A 27842-nucleotide genomic window follows, 5' to 3' on the forward strand; every position below is an offset into this window, starting at 1 on the left:
CAAGGCACACACGCCATACTGAGATAGACAATCAGACTCCCAGATTTTGTTTCCAGTCAAGGCACACGCTTCCCTCAGAAATGGCCACTTCTTGCTACTGACACGCCACTGAATTTCAGCCACCAATTCAGCTATCAAAATTGTGGGCAAGGTTGTAGCCCCTGAGTTTTGATCACCCTTGTTCTAGAATAGCACCAAGGCTAAAAGCCCTGTATGAGCTTAACTGGTAATAAACCCCACTGAACTTGGCAAGGTTGACCGAAGTACCCCTGCCTAAAATGCCAATTTTGCTGTCCTTTCTGTGCCAAATCAAATTTGTCAATTTTTGTCCCACTGCTTCAGTTTCCTTTTCAATGAATTGGTTTATTCCTTTGCTGGTTATACATAGATGTTTATGACTGCCTGGTGATTGTTGCTGGTAGAGCTGATTTGCTTTTAATAGCAATCCATTCACAATCTGGCGTGTCTTGGGGATGAGCGACAGCTTTTTAATGGATAAAATTAATAGACAAGGCTGTGATAGTAAACAGCTAAATCTGGTAAGGCTGCCCCTGAACTGCCAAACTTGGAAGAGTATGGATACCTTATGCATAGTGGGAAGAACATGGAAGAGAAGCTGTGCAACTCCCAGAATGCCTCAGTTTTTCTGTCTAAACTAGCATAGGACTTTAACAAACCTTCCCACCTACAGAAAGGGGCCCTGGTAAGACCATTTGAAGTAAATGAAGCAAAACCCATTACCTTTTCCAGGTGGGATGTGGCGTGTGTAAGACCATTAAGGTCAGAGTCTAAAATACCTGCCTCACAGACAGCAGCGGAAAGTTTGATGTTTGGGAGAGATTTTTGATTCGGTCCTTCTCTCTGGGAGCAAAAAACAGTAATTCTTCATTCCTGAAAATGTTGTTTTATCTCTTTCTTCACAGAAAGGTGTCCACCTGGTTAAACACGGTTTGAGTGCTGCCAAACAGTCTCCGAATATGAGGAAAATGATGTGCCCTTGGCAGTTACTTTTTAAGCCTCAAACCGGTAAAAACGAGTCCCAAGAAGAGAAGGATATTAACAATAACATGGAAAAAAACACCAGGAACATTAAAAGGTGAGCTTGCTGGCTTTTCTTGTTTTCCCAGAATGTAGGGGGTTACCTGAGGAATGAGACAACTGAAACTGAAATGCATGGCAATAAATTCAGAGCAGCTGCATTTCACACAGAACATGTAATTGATTACTGCTTTGAGAGATTGTAATATCATCCCTACCTGGTTTGTTTCTTTAGTGAATTTGTTTATATCCGGTCTTTCTTTGGGAGCTCAAGGTGCAGCCACAGGAACAAAATTCGAAGGTTGCAGCTGGAAGTTGTGCTCTCCCCACCCCTTACAGCTGTTATAGTCCTTTCCTATGGCTGGCTGGACCATGCTAAGAGTTGTCGGACCTTCTGTCCAAACACATTGAACTACACCCAGGGGGAATGTCCCCATGGCCCGCTGGACAGCATCCAGGGAGCCCACGGGATGGTTTGGAATTCCCAGCTCTGAAGTCGCAAAACCGCTCCAGCCCCAGAGTTGGGGATCTTGCTTGGATCCTGCTCCTCTTGCTCACGCCTCAAGCGGAAAAAAACTTCCTCGAGTGAGGAGCAGGAGAGGAGAGACTGGCTCCCACGAGGTATGATGTAACCTGGCAGCACCTTCTCCTCTCCCCCTCAGAAGTACCAACAGGCAGCCAAAATCCACCTAGCAATCCACCCGGCGATCCGCGCACAGGATGTCCTAACCCTCCCTCTTTGGAGGTTTTTGGCATCTCTGTAGGATTGCCTCATTGCACACTTTTAAAAAAGGACTCATCTTTCCACTCATTCAAGCCGCAAAGCCAGCATCCTGCAAATCTAAGCACCATCTTAATTTTCAGGAATGCCTCTGGGACCCACATGGAGCCGAGAGGCATTTCTTGAAAATATAAACTGCAGGGATCTGCAGGGTGGACTTTCATTCTGGAGAGTGCCCATCCATTCAGGAAAAAGGAAAGGTAAGCTGAGCTGGAGGGTGTTCGCAACTAGGGGGGGCATGCATGCGCTGTCTGGGATAACCTGCACACCGCCACAATTTATTTATTTAGGGAACTTCTATGCCGCCCCATTCGCCAAAGCCTCGGGGCGGCTCACAAACATAAATAAAAAATATCCTATAAAACAATATAATTTAACAGTATAAATTAAGTCGCCCTGGCCAAAGAATAAAATAAATAAATAAATAATATTAACAATTAAAATAACGTTTGAATAAAAAGGTCTTCGCCTGGTGCCGAAAAACAAATAACAACGGCGCCAGGCGGACCTCTCTGGGGAGCGCATTCCATAGATTGGGTGCCACCACAGAGAAAGCCCTCCTCTGAGTACTTACCCTCCTAATTTCCTTCACGGAGGGTTCCCAGAGAAGGGCCTCCCCCACTGATCTCAAGGGGCGAGCGGGCATGTATGGACGTAAGCGCTCCTTCAGGTAACCTCCAATGGCAAGTAGAGAGAACTGAGGACCACTGCAAGAGCCCACGGCTTCTAGGTCTTGGCTGCTCTGTTTGGGGGAAGGACAGATAGAAACGCAATGAGTTTTTCACTTACAGGTTTAGCCTTCTCCTATCTATTGGCACCCCCTTTGCTCACTTAAAGAGTCAAGCCCAATTTTCAGTTTGAGGATAAAAATTTAGCAGGCCCATTGCTTTGAGTTTTTGCAATTGCTGGCGATTCGTTATGGATGATTACACTATGAATATGAATATGGTTTTGTTGTGTGTAAAGATGTATACACATTTTTTTATCATTTTATGATCAAATACAAAAACACTGCCTTAGGATTGTGCATATGATTGTGCCTGGAATATGGTCCCATATGGGACCATATCTTTTCAACATTTTTGCAGTATATGGGGAAATACCTTGATAATTATCAAGTCACCTTCATCATTCAATGGCCACCCTTCAGCACAGTTGGATATTCCCAGCTGCCTGTCGGTTTGCTTTCTTTGACTGTGTGCTGTTTCCTTAAAAATATACTTACCCATACAGCAGCTTATAAATTTTTATCTTTCTTTCCAACATTAAACATACATTCAGGCTGCTGAACCTGCTGGGGTTCAGTGGCCATTCCCCATATTTGGCCCTTATTCCATGGGTAATATATATTCAGGAAGTGCCTTGGATTCATTCAGAGCAGGACCTCGGGACCATTTCCGGTGTTTCCTAAGGTAAAGCAAACTTCCCTTCAAAGGCAACAACGCTGGATCTCCCATGAGCCTTTGTAGCTCCACTTCAGAAAGGCTTGTCCAAAAACAGCCTCTTTCGTGTTCACTCCGTCAAAAGCTGACAGAGACAGAGAAAGTTGGACGGTGTTTACCTTCCAGGGTTTTACCAGGACTCTCCCCATCTCCGTGCTTTGGGGGTGGGCAAAGACAGGACTATGAGAAGGTGACGCCATCAAGAACAGCAGGCTTCACTCTGACAAAGAAAGAAGGCAAATTGGTTAGTAGAGAAACTTAGGGGCCAGATGGAAAGATACAGAGCAAGGCGCTCCTTCAGGTAGCCTGGCCCCAAGCCATTGAGGGCTTTAAATGTTAAAACCAGCACTCTGAATTGAGCCAGGCCTTCAGCTGGGCGGCCAGTGCAGCTGAAAGAGGACCAGTACGTCACTGTCAAGCCATTAGTAGTCACACTGCCCCGTTTTGAATCAGGTGGAATTTCTGGGCCATTTTCAAAGGCAGCCCCATGCAGAGAGCGTTACGGTAATCCAGGAGAGAGGTTCCCAGAGCATGCGGAACGGAGGCCAGAAGCTGTGATGCTAAATGTGGGAAGAGAAAAATCCCAGAGTACACAACCTGATGCACTTTAAAGGAAGGGTGGGATAAGGATGCAATATTTAAAGAAATAATCTATTTCTTGTTTCCTCACAAAGATCAAAACAAAAAGGAAGAGACAAGTTCAAAAGTCATTATTATACCGGAAAACAAGGAAATTCACAGCTATTTTTTTAGCAAATGATTGGTCAGGGACCCCTTGAAATATCCACCCAGTTAATCCCCCAAAGTCACGGGCTCTGTCAATTACTTTCCCTGCTTTTGTTCTGTGGCTATAACTAGAACGGTAAAACTTCGTATCTGAAGTGACTTGATGTGGTTCCTTTGTTTGGGCTTCTGGGTGGTTCTCCAGTCTTTGCATCACTCCAGGAATATCCTGCACAACCTTTCCTGATTTAACTGAGCTGAAATCTTGCATTTACCAGAGCGGTGCAGCAGAAATTAATGGCTTTTCTCCTGCACTCCCCTTTTCTCCTGCACTCCCCTTTTCCCCAGTCAGCAATGTGGAATCAGATGGACCCCGTAACTATTCGGCATACAGAAATTCCAGTGTCTCCATGGGCAGCCCCAGAGCCAGATCATTTGCATTTTTTTTCTCAATTTACAAATATACATGCAAAGCAGAGAAAAGCAATGCACAGCCCAACAGAGTTCTGGATAACAGTTTCCAAAATCCCTGATTGGAATCCCTTACGGAATCGTAGTCCCAACATTTGGAAGGCACCCCACATCTGGTCCTAAGGCTCAGTTGGAGACTCTTCAGCTGTCTATCATCTCTTGGCTTGCTCAAACCTGCGACGCTTTCTCACTCATGGCAATACACAGTCCAGCAACCACGGCCCTCTCCATCAGGATTCATAAGTAGTTTGTCCCCCAAAGAGGGACGGAGTTTCTCTGTCTAAAGAAATAACTTTCTAAGGAAACTTCAGTGCCGGACTGAATATGGACTTCTAACATTTTTTTCTGAGCTGTTCAGGCACAGGTGGAGACGAGGGTTCCCCGGTGGGGAACTACTGGACTGTACTCAATGGCAGAGTGGGACTGAAGCCACTGTGCACCTTTTGAATTCACTGCATTGTTCCAGGATGTATTTTTTGCATTTACTAAATTGCTGCCGAGCTTTATTTCGGCATGCTATTGCCACCGGAATCTGCTTTTCATGTTTCTTTCTTGCACACGGAATATCAGCAATCATGAAAAGAACTACATGACACAGGATCGCCCTATATTCGGAGGAGCTTGTTGGATGGTGTTAATGGGCCCCCAACTTTTAAGGAGCTATCCTTGGTGCTGATGAATGATGCTTTCCATTGGTTCAGGACCACAGTCAGCTCCATTGAAGAGTGAAACCTGGCGAGTCTACACTGCTGAACACATAAAAGTAACAAGAGCCTTGGCAGGAATCTAAAATTAAAGAAAAAGATTCTTTAGGCTAGCTTTATATAGTACTGGATAGAATGCTAATTATAAAAAAGTTGAGAGAGGTGTAATTTAAGCCATAAAGAATATAGATGGAAGATCTCTCTTGCTTGTCTGGCAAGCCTAAAGTCAGAAGGAAAGAAATGGATCGCTCAAGTAAAAGACATATTACTGGAGGGGGTTTGTCAGAGTGCAAATCTGTAATTCATTGTGCCCTATCCTAGGGTTAAAATAGTTGGACAATATTATTAAGGGAATAATTAGGGGATGCCGCAAGCAGAGTGTTGGCCTAGGGTGGATCATACTCAGTGGAGAGACGGACTGGCCCCCTCAGCCAGGAATTTGGGCCAGTCCATCTCTCCACTGAGCCTACCTCTCAGGGTTGTTGTTAACTTAATGGCATTAAGAAGCAAAAGTTGTGCACAACTCTTTGAGAAGGTGAGATATCAGGAGAAGCAACACAGCTGAAAGCTCAGAGAGGCAATGAGATCTAAACCTCACTCATTCTCCTTATGCAAAGCTCCTAGACCTCTTAAGCAGGGAGAAAAATTGGAAGCCGATGTCAACGTTTGCTGCTTTGGAAGGACGTCTTCTTGCCATCCTAGGGTGCCTTGCTACAGCTGGGGAATGGGCATCCAGCTGCAGTTCCCCCGGTGTTTAACTTTGGTCAGGATGGCATATACAATCCTCCTCCTTCCACCAGATTAAATCAGAGTGTCAGGATCCTTTAAAGTTGTAAGCCCTTTTGTCCTCCCACAGCGAAGTACAAAGCTGCTTCTATCACTGCTCTTCAGCTTAACCTGAAATACTTTCATCTTAAGCAATACCTTCTCTTAAAATCCATTTCTTTTTGTTCTTCTAGTTCAGGAAAACAGGAAGGTGCTGTCGTAAATGAATTATATAGGAAACTGGACGCCATCATGCACATTGAGACACCGAGGGAAGTGAGTGCGGATTTGCGATGTCCGTTTTCCAGACAGTCTGAAGATCTTAAGGTGCGTGCAGATTTGGGAGGCAGTGGGGTGGGGTCATTTCAGGATCTGGCTACCATCTGGGAGGCCCAGGTTGCCGTGGGGGGTCATGATAGCCATGAATGACTCACGTAGAGAGAGGATACTTTTTGCATTGAATGTACACATGCTTTCACCTACAGCTGTGAATTTAGAAGAATGATGATGCATGGAAATGCAGGGATCTCATCTTAACATGGAAAACCATATGATTTAAGTAAGGTGACAAAGGAGCAATTTCATATGTAATCTTGCGGTTTCCTTTCTGCTCAGAAACCTGTGCAAAATAACTCCAGGGAAGCAATTGGGTGCCTGAGGAACTTAAAAATTAAAAACTGGGAAAACGGGTCGAGCTTCCAAGATGTGCTGCACCACCAGGCAAAAGAGGTGAGACGATGCTTTGGGGATTTCTTTTTCACTCTATCATTGCACACACCTCTCTGTTCAATATATTAATTGTATCGGGACAGCGACAACTACAGACCCCTGGAAGGGGAATGGAATGCCAGGGATGGGATGGAATGGAATCGGCTAGGAGGAGACCTGGCCGGCTGGAAGCCTAACTCTTGTGTAGCAGGTCCCACTCGTTCAAAACAAAACCCCCAGTGTCACGAGCGAACAATGGGATGCTTAGATGTGGTGAGCTGAGGCTTCCAGGAAAGGTCTGTACTCCCCTTCATCCTTCTTGAAGACCTGAAGTGTGGAACTACCACTAACGAGGCCCTTTCCCCTTGTACTCGCTAGCTGAATCGCTCTGATGATGGACCTCCAGAGACGCGGGGACACGGGTTGACCTGTCCTTCTCACCGTTTTGTCTCTTTGTTTTTTCAGGTTCTGAACTGCCGCACCCGCGTTTGTCAGGGATCTCTCATGAACCCCCAAAGTTTGGTCAGGGGTCCCCGGGATGGACCCATCCCCAAAGAAGAATTATTAGTCCAGGCAAAAGAATTCATCAGTCAGTTCTATGACGCATCTAAAGAGTGAGACTCTCTCTCTTTTTTAACTTATCTTGTGCATCCATCTGCTCGTCTGGGAGCCCTTTTAGATGATTGCAATGAGGGGGAAACCAACTTTATCTCATTTCTGTCAGTAGCGCCATCTTCTTTTCTGCACTGCTTTGCAAAAGAGGATTCCATATTTGAATGTTCATTAATATGGTTGGGGTACTCAGGACACAGAAAACTATAATAATAAACAATTCAGCCATTCAAAGCACTTCATGTTCTCACCATCTTATAAGTTAAATCTGTACTGGATTCACTTCCTTCTCTGTCTATTCATTTCTATCCCACCCAATAGCACTGGCTTGTACAATCAGTCAAGTCAAGGCATCCGGCTTTTACAGGACTGTACCATTTTTCCAGGACTGTACCACTTTTATGGTAGAGGTGGGACTTGCACGTATGAGCTCTACTACTCTATGATTCCATTAAATACAGTGCAAGTACCATGAAATCAAAGCAGCATTAAAAATTTTATAACAGTGAAAACATACAGTAAAAATGACTCTGAAAAGAATGGATAATCTCCTCTCACCAGTGGGGTTGCTCATCCATTGCAGCTTTTCTTTTCAGCTTTAGAGCAGCTTGGTAGGAGCTATCCATGGTACTAAGCTGCACCGCCAAAATAGGTTCACCACCAAGGAGTACCATGAATGGCTCCCCACTGGCCAGACCTCCCCTTGCTGTGATACGGAGACAAGAAGACGGGTTGCAGGTCATTGTCTTCCTCCTCTCCAAGAAACCAAGAGGCCATGAGAGTTAAACCAGTGAACTCACTGCATGTGCAGGACTGGTGTTCTTCAGACAGACACTGCGCATGCTCAGAAGCTCACAATTCCTAACGAAACAGCAAATTCATGAAGTGTGGGTCACGAAAAAAGTGAGCGTCACCAATGAGTGAAATTCAGCCAGCCAACTAGTTATGAAATCTGCTGAATCTAAATGGAAGTGTACTATAAAGAAATTTTAACCAAGTAGCCAACTTTGTTGGGATAAATTTGGGGGCAGAGGTGGGAAAATCTCGACTCAATAATCATATCAAGCATGATTTCACCTTCCAAAGGCACCGCAAGCAACCCATGGCTTTGAAGCACTTCTCTGGCTCAGGTTTCCTCCTTTTGAACTCTCACCTTCATAAATTAATTCCTTTCTACAGAACACATTGGCTTCTGGAAGTGGGCTTAAGACCACCATTCTTGTGTGCTGGTTCAGACATCCCACCAAACTAGAGTGTATAAACCATCTTCAAACCACAAGCTCTGATGGCAGTTTTCAGAATGATCACTAAGTACAGTATATGCTTGGTCAATTTGGCAATCTCACCAAATATCAGGAATAGTTTCTTAGCCACACATGCACCTGTATTCCTTCATTCAAGCTTAGAGACCAGAGTGATTTTGAAAGGTGCCTTAATCTTCCCCTTTGAAAACCTAATTTACACAGATTTATTAAAACACCTCTAATCTAATCATTTGAAATCAAGTGCTTATTGTTATCTTTGCCAAGGAAATGATATCTCACTATAATGTCTTTTATTATATCTTGTCAAGGTAGTACGAAATTTTAAGCTTCATTTTAATTCCAGACCACCCAAACACTGAAGCCCTTCCTATCGCCATTGCTTGAAAAATTTAAATATTTGTGTGTGTGTATTTTGCTTGTAAGAGGGGGGCGGGCAAGCCAGCTTGAGGGCCTTATCTCATGCACAGTGCAGAAGAATTTTCCTACAGTCCCTTCTGTGTATTCCCTTGATGTGGAAGATAGGAAGTTAGCCCAAGGGATATTTTTGTAAATGGCTCCTTTGAATTAGATCAGTGCCAGGTGTTTCCCTTTCTTTGCTCCTTGTTCCCTGTGGTTACCATTCCTTTTGGCTTTTCCTAGGCCACAACCCAACAAACTTGCTCGCTTGGAAGCAGTGGCTGAAGAGATAGAGACAACAGGAAGCTATCAGCTGACTGGGGAGGAACTCAACTTTGCGACAAAGCAGGCCTGGAGAAACGCCCCACGATGTGTTGGGAGAATCCAGTGGTCCAATCTGCAGGTGACTGGATCCCCCTCTGCTTTCTCACCAGGCTCTGGCCTCATCAGGGCCTGATCTGAGGGTTGGTCTGTTTATGGCTGATGGAGCGGCATGAGAATGCAAGCAGTGCTCTGGGGAGGTGGTGGGCTCTCCCAGCCTGGAGGCATCCAAGATGCAGCCGGACAGTCCTCTGGGAGGGATGGTTGAACTGGGAACCCTGAACTGAGCGGAGGGCTGGACCTGGTGGCCCTCTGGCCCTTCCAGCTCTACTATTGTAGGATTCTAAGTGGTAGCTGTGATGAAGAGGAGGAGGAGGAGGAGGAGAAGCAGGAGTAGCTCATGAGAAGGGTGGGGAGAGGATAGACTCAACGATGAAAACCCACTGCAGGTTTCTTGGCCAAGGGCTATCAAAAACCTGGGGGCAGCCCCAGACATGGTGGTAAATAGAAACATAGAAACAGAGTGAGTCAGAAGGGACCTCCTGGGCCACCTAGTCTGACCCCCGGCTCCAGCTGGTTCCACTCATGACATGCCCACCATGTGCATGTCCAGGATCTTATCATGACAAGCCCCCACAAGACTGAGCAACAAACATGAACATTAACACCCCGAACTTACCTAGAATCGCTTGGCATGAATGATGAACCGAACTTTCCATATGGAGCCTCAGCTTGTTATCAGTTATTATTGGTGCTTTCCTGCAACGAGCCGAGAAGCTTCCTGTCTTTATTTTGCTGGTTTCTTTTCAGAGCCTTTCCTTCATTCTACCATAGGTAGGGGAGGTTGTTAGACCACGGAATGAAGTCTCCCACAAGGGGTGAAGTTACATTTCAGTACTGGCGCGTGTGCGATGCGACACAGCCATTTTTTTGAAAATGCCACCTAGCTGAGCTTAGCACTCTTTCTTTTAGTCACTGGCCTTCAGGATCAGGATCCCAATATTTCGGAGTGGGGAAAACAACTACACAAAACCCAGGAATCCACCAAAGGCTCTGTGGTTGACATGGGGCTGGGAAAAAGGGGTGGCCCTCTAGAGAAGCCAGGGTTGGATTCTGGGTCTAAGGTTCAGTCTTCCCCCAACCTAAAAGCCTCTGGGGTTTCCTCTGTTTAATTTTGCACTGCCTCTTTTGGAACGCTAACTCGAGTCATTAACTATTTCTTTTGTTTCCACACTGGAACATCGTAGGTGTTTGATGCTCGTAGTTGTTCCACTGCCAAGGAAATGTTTGAGCACCTCTGTCGCCATGTGCAATATTCAACAAATGGAGGAAACATAAGGTATGGCTTCTTTTCTTTCACCCCACCTGAATTCCTGCAACCACAGGGATGGTTGTCATCTGCTCTGTCTCTTCAAACAGGTCGGCGATCACCATCTTTCCACAGAGAACCGATGGGAAACATGATTTCCGGATATGGAACAGCCAGCTCATCCGATACGCTGGCTACCAAATGCCTGATGGTTCCATCATGGGAGATCCAGCTACTGTGGCATTCACCGAGGTATGCTCGAAAACAAAGCCGAAAACAAAGATGCCCGGACTTCTCCCTGAGTGGGGGAACAGGCTGGCTGTTGTGGGGAAGAGGAGAAGCGACTCCAAGGTGCTCCTGTTTGGGGGAACCTGCTGGGGTGTGGGCCATCTACAGAAGGTCAGCCATGCCTACCCTTGAGTGGAAGCCATCTTCCCGCTTCCAGTTCTGAACTTCCCAACTCCCGGCTCTCCTTTTCTACTTGCTGAGTCTTTCTCTTTCATACACATGGTGTTTCCCCGTTTGGGCTGCATGGCAGAGGTGATTGGGATGGCGGTGGATCATGGGGCTCAAGGGCATTCCCAGCCCTGAAGGAAGCACCCAAAGAGTTAAAGGTCTCTCATGGCGGTGTGCAAGACAAACATGTTTCTTTCCCTTTGCCCAGCTCTGTATCCAGCTTGGTTGGAAGCCCAGGTATGGCCGCTTTGATGTTCTTCCATGGATCCTCCAAGCCAACGGCCAAGACCCAGAACTATTTGAACTGCCGCCAGAGCTTGTCCTTGAAGTGCCGATAGAGCATCCCACGTGAGCATCTTGGCTTCGGATGCAGGCATTCCGGGCCTGCACCCAACGGGCGGGCGGGCGGGCGGGCGAGGGTCAAAGCAAGGTTGTTAGCTGACCAGCTTTGCTCTCCTGGCTTTCATTGGGCTGGAATTATGTTGAATTGATCTGAGAGCTAAAAAGCAGGCTATGGTAGCTCATTGGAGGTGGGATTCAAAAAAGATCCAGAGTGCCTGGGGATCCTTGATAGGAAAAAAGGCATGATATACAGTACATCTAATAAATAAAAATAAAAAAGTATGTGGGGAGTGATCGTCCCGTTTGACTGATTCTGTGTATGATGTTTCCAAGCTCCTTTGAGCTGAACACCAGGCTGAAAATACCATAAATTAATCGATGCACAGCTTGTTCATTGGATTCTGTGTGATTCTCCTGACAGATTCACCTGGTTCAAAGAGCTAGACTTGAAGTGGTACGCACTTCCAGCTGTCTCCAACATGCTCCTTGAGGTTGGAGGGTTGGAGTTTACTGCTTGTCCCTTTAACGGCTGGTACATGGCAACTGAGATCGGGGTACGAGATTTCTGTGATGCTCACCGCTACAATATCCTGCAGGTAATCTTTCAGGGGGTTTGTTCCACAGAACTGCGATTCCATGGGCTCAGATGCTTGGTCCTTTCTCACCTTTTGCCTCTTCTGCCCCATCTTTTATTGCTTTCCTCTTGAAATTTGCTATCTACATGGTTTCCAGCTATCGTTACCATATCAACAACAACAGAAATCAGGAACAAAACCATCCAGCATAGAAAGCTGCAGCTTTGAGCAAGTGGCTCGCATTATTTGTTCTATATAACTGGTTTTAATTAACAGTAACATGTAAGCCCTAAACAATTTAGGGAACATTTCCTTCCATACAAGCCTGCCTGGACCCAAAGATCATCCATGGGGTCCTTCTCCAAGAGACCTCCTTGAAAGAAGTAAAGAGGAGGAGGACTTCTTCGCAATAATGCCCTGATTATGCAACACGCTCCCAGAGAGGTGTATCCAGTGGCGGTGCTTTATTTATTCCAGCACCAGGGCAAAACCTTTTAAGTTTTTTCTAATCAATAGTGTATTTTAATTAGTTGCAGCAAGTACTGGCACTTAGGAATCTTTGATTATTTTATTTGTGTAATAATGGTCTGTCTGTTTGTGTCTTTTTATGTAAACCATCTTGAGTTTATAATACTTTGATGGAGCATAAAAATATAAATAAATTGTTCTGTAATTCAATTTTAATTAAGGAATATAGGAACCTGCCTTAAATCCTGTTCATATATCCTGGTATTTTCTCTCTTTGGTTGGAGACAGACTTCTGGGAGTCTCCACAGAGGTCTTTCTGAGCACCAGTGACCGATCATGGGCATACCGGAGGGTGCCGGTCCAGTTAGGGTGCTCTGACACCACTGCTTGCAATACCAGAAGTTAGCTCAGTGTTGCACACTGCCTAATCCAGAGCTTGCAATCCAGGACCAAGGATGGCTTCCTCTAACTCTTGGGCTTTCACTAGTGGATTGAGTGGAGCTTCCTCTTCAGAAGTTAGAATGTTGGTGAATATTCTGCAGCTCCAGCTTTCCATAACTGGGGGATGGTTTCCAGTCTACACAGCTATATTGAGGTCATTTCAATAATCTGGGGATGGTATCCTTTGAAATCCAGGATAAGACAAGTGATTCTTTCTGTGTCTCATCTTCCTGCAGGATGTTGGGAAGCGGATGGGCCTTGAAACAAACAAACTGTCCTCGCTGTGGAAGGACAAAGCTGTGATCGAAGTAAACATTGCTGTGTTGCACAGTTTTCAGGTGAGTAGGAGAAAGAGAGGAGGTGGCAGGCATAGCTTGACGGTGGAGAACATCTTCGGCACTCAGTTCCAACACCTCCAGGAAGGGCTGGGAATCAGCTTTTGCCTGAAAGGGCAGTTGCCCATGGAGTGAATATTACAGAACTCCATAGATCGGGGCTTTGGGACAATAGGAGGCAGATTAAGAAGTGGACGCAGGAGGAAGGAGCCCCTCTGCATCAAAGCGGCTCTCCTTCCGGGAACTATTTTGTAAGTGTGCATCACCGTCACACACACTTAGCTTCTGTGCCTCTTCCAGAAACAAAACGTGACCATCATGGACCACCATTCCGCCACGGAGTCTTTCATGAAGTACATGCAGAATGAGTATCGTCTCCGAGGCGGCTGCCCGGGTGACTGGGTATGGCTTGTGCCTCCCATCTCGGGAAGCATCACCCCTGTGTTCCACCAGGAGATGTTGAACTACATCTTGTCGCCTTTCTATTATTACCAGGTGAGAAAAAATGGTCACGTTTAAGTGCAATGTCTTTCTCAGGAGGGCCCTGTTCAGCAGGAATGGCAGAAGAACTTGTTCAGTTCACATTATAAGTTTAATGTGAACGTACTTAATTTCTCACTTTCCGACAGCTGTTACGAATCGAAACTTGGTTATCCTTCGAAATTTGCACATTTCCAAATTGAGTTACTCAGTCAAAGCATGTGTAGAAAAAAACATATCTTGAAAGAGGCAATGTTCAGATAAACACCTTTATCAGGATAATTGCTTGTATCAAATGTATATATTATGCAAACATGTCTGCAAAATGAATGTATGCACAGTTGTGAATTTTCATGGATTTAAAAATAATAATAATAATCTCAAAGGATCCGAATTAAGACTGGAGAAATTCTCAAAGTTCAAGACTAAGTTCTAGTATTATGATAGCAAGTGAAAACTCTCTCTCTCTCTCTCGGATTATCCAACCTCCCCATGTCCTTCCAAGGTGGATGCATGGAAAACACATGTCTGGAAAGACGAGAGACGCAAACCAAGAAAAAGAGTGGTCAAGTTCTGCACTTGGGCCAAGTAAGTGTCTAGCAAAAAGCGTTACCTTTCTGGGAGCATCCTTTGGTACAGAAAAAAGCTGATCAAGGTCACTAGCTTGCATTTAACTGTTTCAAAGCCTGCAAGGAACAGGTGCCACCCAGAGAATCCTCCCATGAGCACAGGTTGGAGGGAGTGGCCCCTAGAGCCCCTAGTCTGCACACAAAATCCTAAATTCAATCCCTGGCACCTCCAGGTGAGGCTAGGGAAGGTTGCTGCCAGTCAGTGCTAGAATACTGGGCTACATGGAGCAAGAGTGTGTCGAAATGTAAGACGGCTTCCTATGTTCTTAAAAAGACGCCCCCTTCTGGCACTTAGTCCAAGGGCTCTGCTCCTCAGAGATGCTTCTGAAAAGATCCTAACTCGGGGTAGAGAGCATTCCTTGCATGCAGACAACCTCTGCGGATGGCCCCTGCCGATCCAACCAGATGATTTTGGACTAGACAGACAACTGAGCTCGCTGGCAGAGGTCCACTTACTACGAAGGACCACGCCAGAGCAGTGTCTCACCCAGTGCTATCATCAGCAAGGGTCCAAATCAGGCATGATTGTGCTGTGCGAACAAGCGAGGCTTTACTTCGAGGTGCAGAAAAGCTCTTTCAGTTCATCCTTTGCTTTGGGTGAGCATTACGGAGTTGTCACCATCACTGGCAATTACTTCACTGCCTCCTCTTTCCCAGGGCGGTATTTTTTGCATCCTCGCTGATGCGTAGAGCCGCCGCCACCAGGATCAAAGTGACCATCCTGTATGCGACAGAAACAGGGAAATCGGAAACCCTGGCCGGCCACCTGGGCGACGTCTTCAACTGTGCCTTCAATACCAAGGTAAAGAGTTGGAGGAAGGAAGAGTTACTGACTAAAGATTGATCTTAAACAAGATACTGGTCTGTGTGGAAATGGGTAGACTGACTTTATCCCTTAAGGAAAAAGAAGATACAGTTTACTACCAAACATGGGGCTTTTTCTATCATTGACTAGAGAATTGGAATTTCAATTAGGGCTGGAATACATAGCAATTGTAGAGAGAAATACGATTTTGTACCCAGTATGTTTGAAGTCTTTGGAATAACTATTTGTTGTTTAGTGAGTAGAAAACAATAAAACTTTGAAGTGTAAAAAGGGGGGGGGGATGCCAAAACGGGGTGTCCTGTTTACTAACAACTGGTAATATGTCCTGGGGCCTGGTGGAGAGAAGCCCCCCTGAAACAAATAGGCATTGGACTCCAACTTCTATCAGCCCCAGCCAGCACGGCCAGTGGCCAGGGACTTTTAGTCCAATGACATTGGAAATGGGCATGTTCAGCCTTGTGAAGAGAAGACAGGGGTGGGGGGGACATGAGATCCCTCTATAAGTAACTCAAAGGCTGTCACAAAGAGGAAGGTCAAGATCTCTTCTTGTTGATGCCAGAGTGCAGGACATGGAATAATCAATTCAAGTTGCAGCAACCCAGATTCAGGCTGGACATCAGGAGAAGCTTCCTCACGATCAGAGCAATACGGCAGTGGGACCAGCTGCCTGGAGAGGTGGGGGGCTCTCCCACCCTGGAGGCATTCAGAAAGCAACAGGACAGTCATCTGAGTGGGATGGTGTAACGTGGTGTCCTGCAATGGCAGGGGGCTAGACTGGATGGCCTTCATGGCCCCTTCCAACTCTACTATTCTATGACATTGAGAGGGCCGTGCATTCCATCAGCCCTGGATTAAATACCAGATCAGCAGGTTGATGCCTGCTGGACGTTTCTGGTTGCAACTCAGTCAGGGATTAGGAGTGCCCCAAGAGAGGCTGCTGAGATGAATATTTCTTTGCTCAGCCACAATTTTCTTCCCCTGCCTCCTCATATGCTCTTTCATCTTCTTTCTAGATTACTTGTATGGACAACTACGATCCAGGGGACCTTGAGAAGGAAACTCTGCTCCTGGTGGTCACAAGTACCTTTGGAAATGGTGACTCACCAAGCAACGGAAAAGTAATTTGCTTTTAAACACACTCTGTCCATAGGTTTGCTGTTGTCAATGGAATGTAAACCTTTCTCTGTATTTTCCTTGCAGGCACTTCAGAATTCCCTTCTCTCCATGAAACAGCTGCATAACAAATTCAGGTGAACAGAATTTTATGTTACACAGTTCTGTATTCTGGTATTGAGATTCTGCAGCCATGAACAGAGAAAAAACCCACTATGAATAAATGAGAATTTCATCTCAGTTAAGCATCAAAACTTGCCCTGTTGGGACCCTCAAATGTGGCAACAAAATTTGGGCACAGTTCACACTTATCCAAGTGTGTGGTCACATCCACAAAATGTATTCATTAGAAACATGCATGCCTTTAAAATGTGCATTTTGGAGAATAAACACATCTTCACAGATGTTAGTCAATGGTGGGGGGGGGAATCTAGTTTTAAAAATGTACCTTTTCCCATTCAAGTAACAACTTCCACAAGTTTGCATTTGGAAAAGGAAAGAAAGTGGGCCGAGCTGGAGGTTTAACTTGAAGGACCTTGAAGAGAGATTCTTGCATCCCTCGATAGCACAGTGAGGGTCTTCCCTTCACTGTATTGTCCAGCTGCTGGACTTCTGCCCTTCTTGTACCAAGGATGAGCAGGACCAGCTTCTTCAAGGAGAAACAGGGGAAGGTGCATGTAGCAAGTCAGAGCACAAGTTAACCTGGCTTTGCATTATCTGCAACAGCCTTTCCCAATTCTCTGCCCTCCATGTGTGCTAAACTACTGTTCCCATCATGCAATGGACGGGGCTGCAATCCAACACGCAGTCCCAGCAATTCTCCAGATTTTGAAAGCAAGAGGGAACTTTCTCAGCCCAGCCTGGAGGTGTCAGGAATCTGAACCCAAGACCTTTCCATTCCACGTGGTGCAGGTTTCTACCACCGAACTACCACCCAGAAGGTCCATGTAGCTTCAGCAATGCTCCCAAGCCATTTGCCCCAAGCCGTATCCTATTAATTAATTGCTTTTATCAACATGCAAGCTAATACAGCTCCCATTTTGGAATACAGATATGCCGTCTTTGGCTTGGGCTCAACCATGTACCCAGACTTTTGTGCCTTCGCCCATTCTGTGGATCAAAAGCTCGCACAGCTAGGGGCGTGTCCAATCGCCTCGATAGGCCAAGGAGACGAACTCAATGGTCAGGAGGAAGCATTTCGTTCCTGGGCTGTTACCACATTCAAGGTAACCACGATCATAACAAGGTACCAGAGGTCCGGAGTGGGTGTGTGAGAACGGCTCCTGAAGGCCACCAGTTCCAACGTCGCACTGCAGACTTTCCCAGGCCCTGATCCAAGGCTCCCAGGAGTCAGAGCATCACATAAAGAATCCATAAGCAATGGCATGAGGAATCCTGAGCACACAATAAATGCTGGCTGTGTCACTGGGATGCCAATCTGTGCCTTTGGACCATATGGGACTAGGGGGTAAACAGGCTGCTTCAGAGTAATGCTGCCTGAAGAGGTGAATTATTTTGTCCCCTTGAAAGCTAGCCATCCGAAACCGTTGAATTTTTGACACTGATGGAAACATCCTCAAAATTTTCCCCCTCTGAGCTATCCAGGAACTGGCAACTCAGTACCAATTGATTATATTTCTTTCACTTTGCATAGAAACAATATTTTTAAAAATCAATTAATTGACTGAAATTCACTTAATTAAATTAGCACAGTCCCTCTAACCCCCCTCACTGTTGTTACCCCCATAACTCTTTTCCATCTTTTCCAGACTGCCTGTGAAATTTTTGATATCCGCGGAAAGAACACGATTGTGTTACCAAAATTTTTCATTTGTCATGAAGCCTGGGACCCAAAAGATTTCAGGATCGTGTATGATTCCCAGCCACTGGATTTGGGGAAAGGTATTTTCTTCTCCTACTCCATGTTGTCATTGTCACTTTAGCTTTGTCACCACCACCGTCCTAACACACAGATCTTGACTCGATGGTACATAGAACACTCTAATCGTTAAGGTTTTTGACTCATGACTGAGTGAGTTATAATCCTAAGCTTGTCTGCAGGGTTGCTGTGAGATTTCAAAAGGCCCAGGACTCGGGCTATCAGGACAACCCCCCCACCAATGTCCCCAATACTTTTGGGTATGTTCTGAGGCTTACGAATGCATGGACCCTTCTTGGCCATAACCCTAATCCCTATTCTATGGAGGGATTTTATCTGCACATGAATTCCATGGTGCCCCCGTGCAAGAGTCCCACATGCAGGTTCAGATACAACATGTACTTGATGGTACTTTGCAACAATAAACAGCTGCTACAGATTGGCATTATCTAGAATGTTCTATCATTTGTAATGGAGAATGATCTATATTTTTTTCCTCAGCACTCCATGGCATCCATGGGAAAAATGTCATTCCAATGAAGCTTGAATTTCGACAGAACCTGCAAAGTTCAAATTCCAGGTATTTTTGTCTTGTGCTGGACGTCCCACTTTTATCCCTTTTTCACCTGAGGACTGGTTGATTTGACTTACCTGTTATCAGGGCTGTTATTAGATCCACTACCAAGTAAGTTGGTTAAAACAAACAAACGACTCTGCTCCATATAGCCCTTCAGAGAGTTGCAGCTCATGCCGCTCCTCAATTAACTGTTCTCCAACCTAGAAAAAATGCTATTCATTTTAGAACAGTGTGCAGTGGACAGTCATAACCCAAAATGTATAGGAAGGTGAACCTTTCTCATCTCTCTGCTAACTAGCACATTTCAGCAACCTTCTTCAAACTAGCGCAAACCCTCTGTGGATGGAAAGGTTTTCCATAAATGGTCTGGAAGTTTCAACCCTTTTAAGAAACAGACCCATGAGACTCCACTCACCTGATCCTTGGAATACATCCCATTAAAACTGGTGTTAGCAAGGAAATCCTGTGACTTAAGGCAGGCCCGTGTTTTTATTTCCGTTGCAGCCGAACCACCGTCCTAATTAAGCTTTCCTGTGAGGCCAGTCAGGAAACCGCACACCTCCCTGGAGACCATCTTGGGATCTTCCCCGAAAACCAAAAGTCCCTCGTGGATGGCATCATTGCTCGTGTGGCGGATGCACCTCCGTCTGATGAGATCATTCGTCTGGAAACACGGCGGGATTGTGAGTTGGGAACCCAAGGAGGGAGGGCAAGGAACAGTCTCATAAACATGTAGATTTCTGGGGCTGATGGGATCTGAAGTACCAAAAGTATCGAGTTGAGGTAGCAACAGGGCAGAGCAATAATAGGCCAAACCCTTTTTATTTTCCCACTATTTTAATGTTTAATTGATTTTAACTGGGGTTTTAGTATATTAATGGTCAGCTGCTATGGGGTTTGTTTTATTCTATTTATTTATTGTAAGCTTCCCAAGACTTTTGTAGGGGACAGGACAGAAAAGCTTTTAATTAATTAATTAATTAATTGACTAATAATATTGTCCTGTCCTTTCTGGGTTGAGATGGGCTAGCGGAAGGCTAAAAAAGCCCATCTTGGCAAGAAAGCAGCTAGGCTAGCTGAGAAACCTCTCCTCTCTCCAGCTGACTTCCTCACCGCTTCCTCAATTCCAGGTGGCTACTGGACCCCTGACAAAAGGTTTCCAGCGTGCACCTTTGCTCAGGCCTTGATGCACTTCCTGGACATCACGACTCCGCCTTCCCAACAACTTCTCAGAGCCCTTTCTCAGTTGGCAAAGGAAGAGAGCGAGAAAGAGCGGCTGGACCTCCTGAGCCACGTGAGTCTGCCAGGTTGGAGGTGGAAGGACATCTCTAAAATACGTCCAGCGAGCTTGCGCTGCACACCTGCTGCTCACCTGTGAATGCAGCTCTGACAGCAGCTGGGAGGAAGAGCAGGCCAGGAATGACATCAGGAAAAGCTTCCTCACCGTCAGAGCAATACGGCAGTGGAACCAACTGTCTAGCGAGGTGGTGGGCTCTCCCACCCTGGAGACATTTAGAAAGAAACTGGGCAGCCACCTGAGTGGGATGGTGTAAACTGGTGTCCTGCAACAGCAGGGGGTTGGACTCAATGGCCTTCATGGCCCCTTCCAACTCTTCTGTTCCATGATTCTATGAATCCATCACAGCAGAGTTCACCAGCCGGCCACTCCTTTTCCTCCCAGCCCAATGATAAATTGTGTCTGTCACTTTTTCCCTCTTCTCGAGGGCTGAAAACTTCTCTTAGGACACAGTTGCTGTTGGTAAAAGCTTTTTACAGTCCTGACCGTTCTGAATATTTTGTTTGCTTCTAAGACGGGTGGGGACTCGTTGCAATGTCAGCATGAGAGGAGGAGACACAGATTACCTGTTTCACCAGCACACATGCAAGGGAGAAGGAGAATGTAAGGGAAAAGGTGGTGGGGTGAGAAGAGTTAACCCCTCCCCAGTCGTGTAGGGCAGTCCCAATCCAGGCTTACACTAGAGTCAATTAGCAGGTTAGAATCACCGACCTGCACTGCCTGCGTTCTTCAAAGAAAAGGAGACAAGCTTGTTTGCAATCCACTTGGCCAAACCAAGAGTTCTCTTGGCACTTGTAGAGGATGCCCAAGATGTCCACACACCTCATGAGGTTCCATGCGTGCATTTTTGTTTTGCATCTTAGAGCCTGGAGGAGTACAACACATGGAAGTTTTACAACAGCCCCACACTCTTGGAGGTCTTGGAGGAGTTCCCGTCTGTCCAGGTTTCTCCCTCTTTCTTGCTCTCCCAGCTGCCATTGCTGAAGCCCCGCTATTACTCTATCAGCTCTTCACAAGACCAGGAACCTGGAGAGTTTCATCTGACGGTCGCCGTGGTCACCTACCGGACCAGAGGTAATTGGCACTTCCCGAGATTCCTCTTGGAAGGCGCTGATTCCACTTGGACTCAAAGCTCTTCATCTGAAAGAGGAAAATAGCACTGTGACAATGGTTGACCTAGCTTCACTGCAAGCAATTTAGGGTCTTAAGGTACTAGTGTATGCAAGTTTAGAGAAGAAAAAGTCCTAGAGGTCCCAGCATGCCTCAGGCAACCAGTTTGGCTGGGGCATGCTGGGAATTGTAGGCTTTCCTTCTGTCTAAGCTTGCCTGGGATTGCAGCCTCAGCTTTCTGCAAAGTATCTTGGCACCGGAGTATGTGAAGGAACCCAGAGTACCTTAGTCTGACATATTAATTATTATTATTATTATTATTATTATTATTATTATTATTATTAGAACATTTCTATGCCATTTCTATGCCGCCCCTTGCCGAAGCCTCGGGGCGGCTTACAACCCAATAAAGCACTACATCACAGTGGCTCTCAACATAGAGAAGTCTGGGTCAGGAAAACAGATTTGAGTGTACCCTTTCTGCTGATATGCTAGATTTCTATGTGCCAGGCTTTTTAATTTTTAAGCTGAGAAGGGGCATTTGGTCTGCGAGTTTGTATCTTCACTCCAAAGAAGTGGGCAAATTAGTCTGTGTGGAGTCCATGTCGGTTTCATAGATACTGTTTCATAGATCTCAGCCAATGCCACATTAATTTGTGATGAGGAGGGGGATTAAAAATTAACATTGTATTGCAACATGCAAAATACGTGTTTCAATAACTTTACTATAAAATAGGCATGCCATATGCATTTTTGGTATGTCAGCAAGGCAAAAAAATAGTATTTAATATGTCTTTCCCTTCTCCCTGCTCTCAGATGGAAAAGGGGCACTACATCACGGAGTATGCAGCACCTGGCTGAACACCATCAGCCCAAGGAAGACAATCCACTGTTTTGTTCGCAGGTAAATGCAAGAACTCCCACCCCCAAAATGACACCTGATGACATTACCACCACCCTGTCCTCTGAAATGGAAACTGATCCTGTTCATGTAAAAACCCCATGAACTTGATTCTCTGCTTTTGCTAACCAAAACAAAACCCACGACCTGCCCCACAGATAAAAAGCTAGCATATCAAGTAGCGAAGGTCCTTTTCCCTCATATACTAGTCTTCCAAGTGCAGGGATTTCTAAATTTCACTTTTCATTTACAAAAAGAACACAAACATGCACACCCAGGGCAAGTTGGAACCACGTAAGAAAGCAAATCATTACTCGGCTGTATAAATAAGGTGGGAGATTGACCTGGAGAAGAGAGAATTTATGGGTTCTTGTAAACTAGAGTTTTTGGTCCTGGTGGAGGGAGCACTGATAGTAATGTATTGTTTAATGATGTTAATTAGTAATGTTTAATTATGTTTATTGTTACTATGTTAATTGTATTTTTTTAAATTAAGCTAACAAAAATAAGAAAAATAAATTGCCAAGAGGCTGTGGGGTGGTACAGAAATAACAATATTAATAATAACAACAACAACGACAACTCGCCAAATGAGTTAATGACACAGGGGAAATCTGAACTGGGTGCTTTCTGATTCGAACTGGTGGGGGTCTCGTTTCACTGCAATGGTAACTTCCTGTGAATTAACACCATCCTGTTCTACCTCTTCCCCTTTCTGGGTGCTGTTGTCTAGTGCCGAGGACTTCCAACTGCCAAAAGACCCCCAAACACCATGTATCCTAATTGGGCCAGGCACAGGAATTGCTCCGTTCAGAAGCTTCTGGCAACAACGGCTGTATGACTTGGAAACAAAAGGTAGAGACAGACAGCAACGCACACCCTCGAGATTCCAGGACGATACACCGGCCCATAGAGGGGTCCCATGTGGGTCCTTGGTGGAATAGTCCCCACAGACCAAAAGAGCCCCGGTACGATTGTGGCACTGGCGAAACCCAACGCCCGTCCGAGCCGGCAATCGGGGAGCGAGAGCGTCCTCTACGGACCTTGGTACCAATCGGCTCCGGGGGGCTCCAAGTGCCCCTGGTACCGCAGGCGTCTTGGGGACCATGGCAGAAGGGGGGGCATCAGGCCAGTCCCTAGTTTCTCCCTCTGGCATGGAAGACAGGCTCGGGCCTCCGGGGCGTGCAAGAGGCATCTGCGGGCAGCCCCGTGGCAGATGGTACCCGGCGTGGCTCCATCCCACACCACTTCGACCCCGGGACTGCGGGGCTTTCGGAAGGCGCTTCCTTCGGCCGTTTGGCCTGCTCTTGGCCTTCCTGCGTCTCTCCATCTTGCTCCTGTGCCTGCTTGGAGAACGCCCGGCCGTGCCTTTGCACGCCTTGCACAATTCTTGGACACGAGAGGTGCAAAGCCCGCCGCACAATGGCATCCAATGGATGCCTTTACGGACGGGAGCCTGCGGTGCCTTTGAAAAGAGGGCAGAGGGGCGAGAAACAGAAGCAGAAAAACACGCCCATTTTGACATGAGGGCATGTGCTTTGCCATTTGCTGTTGGTATTATTTCGGTGTTTTGAGTATCACCAAATCATTGGTGTATTTGTACTGGTGTTGGTTGTATTTTTAAATGCCAGTATGACCAGGGTCACTACTTTTAAATTGTTTGTTATTACAGTTTTACTAACTGTCATTATTTATTTATTTTGTCAAATTTGTATGCCGTCCGTTACTTGTGTCTCTGGACGGCTTACAACATAGATCAGGATAAAATAGATAAATTGACTCCTTCACGCTGGCTGCAATTAACAAAATACAAACAATAACATCCAATTCCCATGAAAACATATTAAAATAAAAAGGTCTTAACCTGGTGCTGAAAAGCATACAGTGATTGTGCCAGGCGGACCTCTCTGGAGAGCGCATTATAATAATTTTCTTATTAGGGTTTTACTGTATAGCCCCTTCTGAGAGCCAAAGAACAGGGTATAAAAACCAAAATAAGCAAGTTAATGAATAAATAAAAAGCCACAGAGGAGGCAGGGGAGCCAAAAAAGGATTTCTTGGGTATGGTTTGGTTCAGTGTTTGTGTGGAGGGAGGCAGAGAGTGGCCAGAGGGGGCTTGCAAGCAGAACGGGCCAAGAAAGACCTTCAGAGATGTTAGAAAAGAGGTGGAGACGCTCTGAGGAGACAGCGGATGAGGGAAGGCCCTGAGGCGCCGAAGGCGGTCGGGGGAGGACTGAGGGAAGCGGCAGGAGCCCCTCCCTTTATGGCAAGCCCCCGTGGGGGAGGGGTTCCCGCCAAAATGCCCCTCCCCTGCTTCCGAATCCTCCCCTGCCCGGAGCGCGTGCAAAGTTCTGCAAACTCTGTCGCACATTCTCCTGTTCCGCTCCAAGTGGCTCCCGTTCTCCTTCACCACCCGCAGGCCTGCAGGGCGGAATAAAAATGCAATAAATAGATTGATTTGTGGGCGATGCACAGAGAGGAACCCAGGTTCCATTTGGATGCCCGGAAGCACTTCCTGACAGTCAGGACCCCGAGGGTGTGGAATGGGCTTCCACGGGAGGTCGTTGAGGCCCCATTGGTGCGGGTGTTCAAGGATAGGCTGGACGTCCACATGGTGGGCATGTTGTGAGCGGAGCCGACCGGAGCCAGGGGTCAGACTAGATGGCCCAGGAGGCCCCATCTGACTCGCTCTGTTTCTGTGTTTCTATGAGGAAGGGGGATGCTCTGAAACAGCGTGCTCCCCAAGAAACAGGCTGGAATTTTAGTGCAGTTATTTATGTATTGAAAGTGTCTTGAAAGCAGATTACGAAATATCATTAAAGGATGCCAAGTACAGCTACTGAGACCGTTTAACATGCCCGCCTGCCATAAAACTTGCGTGTGCAGGGAAAATGAGCAGGCAGGTACAACAACAAGCAAGCAGTATAGTGCAATACAGTTACAACTGTTCCACGTGTCCCAAAGCCAACATAAAAGGACAGAATCACGTTAAAATGGTAGTAAAAAGTTTTTACCTGGCAGAACATAGATAGTGTTTGGCGCCAGCTGTGCTTCCCTGGGGTGCGGATTCCACAGGTGGGGGAGCCACCACTGAGAAGGCCCTTCACCTTGCGGCCACCCTCTTTGCTTCCTTCAGGGGTGGCTTACAGAGAAGAACCTCCGTAGTTGATCTGAGGGTAGGCATGTAATACTCTGGAGTTAATGGTTTTATAGGTGTGTTTGTGTGCATGGTTTCATGGCCATGGGCCGGCTTCACTCACCTCCAAATGTGTAAAACCAGGCTTGCTGTATTTGGGGACCCTCCTTCTCGTTCCCTTGAGTGGGGTCCCTGGACATCTCCCCCAAAATCCAGTCCTGACTGCACCATTGCACATAACTCCAGTGAACGTTTTTCAGAATAGAAACTTAACTGGGATTCTGTTCTTTAGGAATCAAAGGAAACGGCATGATTCTCTTGTTCGGCTGCCGAAACACCCACCTAGATCACCTCTACAAAGACGAGATGCAGGAAATGCATCAGAAAGGGGTCCTCCGAGAGGTCTATACCGCTTACTCCAGAGAGCCTGGCTGTCCCAAGGTAGGCCTACATTTCATCCTGGCTTCGAGAAGGATGGAGGTGCCATGAAGAATGTGTGATATCCAAGACTGCAAGAATCCTTTGAATGACCTCTCACCCTCTTCTGCAGCCCGATTCCCATTTGCAATGGCGGCCCACTTCGCGCAAATAGGAGATCCGCCTCACGGCAGATTTGCCAGTCCTCCTGGAATGAGTGCGGAACCTCCCAAAATTCACACAAACCCCCACTGAGTAACACAGAGCCGGATCGGTCTGCTGCATGAACCTATCGGTTCTTTTCTTTCCTTTCCTGGCCACAGGTTTACGTCCAAGACCTCCTTCGGAGCAAGCTAGAAACAGAGGTGTGCCACATCCTGCACAAACAAGGCGGTCATCTTTATGTCTGCGGTGACATCCGGATGGCCAGGGAAGTGGCGAAGGCCCTGAAGGAGATATTTGCAAAACTACTGGGCTTGACCAAAGAGCAGGCTGAAGAATATTGCTTCCAACTTAAGGTGTGTGGCTCAGTTCACTGGCAAAACCAATAGGGTGTGTGGTTCGGACCACGAACGTGGGTCACCTGAAACACTGAAGCTGGGTTGTCCAACAAGCCCCGACTTCTCCCCATATCTTGATTTGTGGCCATTTGGTGTCCATCCTTTTAATGGAGGACAATTTTCCCCCCAAAAAGAATTCCAGGAGTGCGAAGCAGAGCCCTGTGAGGTCCCCATTCCGCCTCTTGAGTTGAAAAAGGTGCAACATTCGTGGTAGAATTACTGTGAACTCCCCAGGGAATTTCGGCTATTGGGCAGCACAGAAATGAAATGCATCTAATAGGGGTTGTATTAAAAATAATAGCCACTTGAGTTTTAACTGGATTATCAGCCTGTGAATTCATTACAAGTTGCAGATAATTCTTTATGTATTTATTCCATTTCAACCCCAACCTGTTGACTTTTGCAGAGGCAGAAACGGTACCATGAAGATATCTTTGGGGCGGTATTTCCACATGAAAGCCAAAAAGCATCAGAAGAACTGGAACCCAAGACAGATCCAAGCACCTGGAGATCTGAAGAAGTGCTAGAATTTTAGCCATAACTTCTGCACATTTGCTCCTGTTCTCTGCCAAAAGCAGGGGCCAAGTTTTGCTTTCCCTCCAAAATTCGGGTGGGAGGAGCAGAATTTGGCCTACAGAACACCCCCCTCCCCTTTAAAAACACTGTTTTATTTAATTCTATTTATTCGTTTAGTTCACAACTATTTTATGGGACATTTACTAGCAGCCAGCCTCTTCCCTTTTTTATTATACTTTCTGTTGGACAAAGACTCCTACATCATCCAGTAGCGGAACCGTTTACCTTAATATTATCAACTGCATAATTCCAAGAAATCAAACGCTCCTGCTTGCCAGGGCAGTTACGGGCCGGGATGCTGGGACCGTCCCGCCTGCACAACCTGTCGCACTCCACACCCAGGGCTCACGGGCTGAGCAGGAGTTCTCCCGGGCCGGGCCTTGAAGCTGAGGATAAAGCCCATTGCCTTGCTCTGGCCAGATGTTAATTATCGGCTGGTGAGGCTGGAGGAGGATTTTTTGTACAGTGCTAGAGGTGTTGAACTTGCTGCATCCTGGCAGCGGGATTCAGCTCTGGACAAGCTCTCAGAGCGTTGCACCCTAGAATCTTGGGGTGCTCCTGCAGCTATCACTGTCCTTCGATGCCCGAATTATCTCCCACCTCCCAGTGCCTCGACCAACCTCAACTTATTGCCATCGGCTAGCACAAGTGCAAATATTTTGGGCCCCGGTCACTGCCCGCTGGGTTTCTTGGAATGTGTGGCATGCGAAGCCTGAGAATTTCAGCTGCTGCAAAATACAACAGAGATGTCGCGGCCAGGACCGATCACATGGGCTTCTCTCTCAACTGCACTGGCTCCCGGGTATTTTTCTGAGCCCAATTCTGTGTCCTAGGTTTGACGTGGAAAGCTCTGGATGGCCTGGGATCTGCTTTCAATACATGCTTCTCGTTTGTTCCAACCTAAATGTTAAGGCCAGAAGAGCTTCCTTACATGTTCCTTCAGGATGAGGCTTAGAGGATGGCAAAAGGAGGGCTTTTTTGGTGGTGGCCAGATGCTTTCTCAAGGGAAGATAGCCTGGCGCCCACTCTTCTATTTTGGGGGTGCTGCGAAGGCTTGCCTGTCCTTCCAGGATTTTAAAATCTTTTGGAACACAAGATGCGATTTTCGTTGCAAGTTTAGACAGAAAAAAAGACCTACCATTCTCAGCATGCCCCTGGGAATAAATTATGTAAAGTCCTATCAAAGCAC

At 46.4% G+C, this 27842-nt stretch overlaps 1 protein-coding gene across 1 annotated transcript; it reads left to right on the top strand.

Moving 5' to 3' along the window:
- Window positions 1-776: 776 nt before the first annotated feature.
- On the top strand, window positions 777-27386 carry NOS2 (nitric oxide synthase 2). The gene is made up of 26 exons (XM_044430077.1): window positions 777-1096; window positions 6119-6200; window positions 6540-6653; window positions 7098-7246; window positions 9149-9308; window positions 10474-10565; window positions 10646-10787; window positions 11200-11339; window positions 11755-11929; window positions 13054-13155; window positions 13453-13647; window positions 14138-14220; window positions 14919-15063; window positions 16101-16205; window positions 16288-16337; window positions 17252-17426; window positions 17970-18102; window positions 18581-18659; window positions 19161-19339; window positions 19787-19950; window positions 20817-21027; window positions 21880-21967; window positions 22698-22819; window positions 25393-25541; window positions 25841-26035; window positions 26484-27386. Exons 1-26 carry the CDS (start codon window positions 978-980, stop codon window positions 26610-26612), a joined length of 3477 nt encoding a protein of 1158 aa, XP_044286012.1. The 5' UTR covers window positions 777-977; the 3' UTR covers window positions 26613-27386.
- Window positions 27387-27842: the final 456 nt, after the last annotated feature.

Source organism: Varanus komodoensis, unplaced genomic scaffold (assembly GCF_004798865.1).
Source record: "Varanus komodoensis strain SLA01 unplaced genomic scaffold, ASM479886v1 scaffold20_1, whole genome shotgun sequence".
In the NCBI taxonomy this organism is placed as follows: Eukaryota; Metazoa; Chordata; class Lepidosauria; order Squamata; family Varanidae; genus Varanus; species Varanus komodoensis.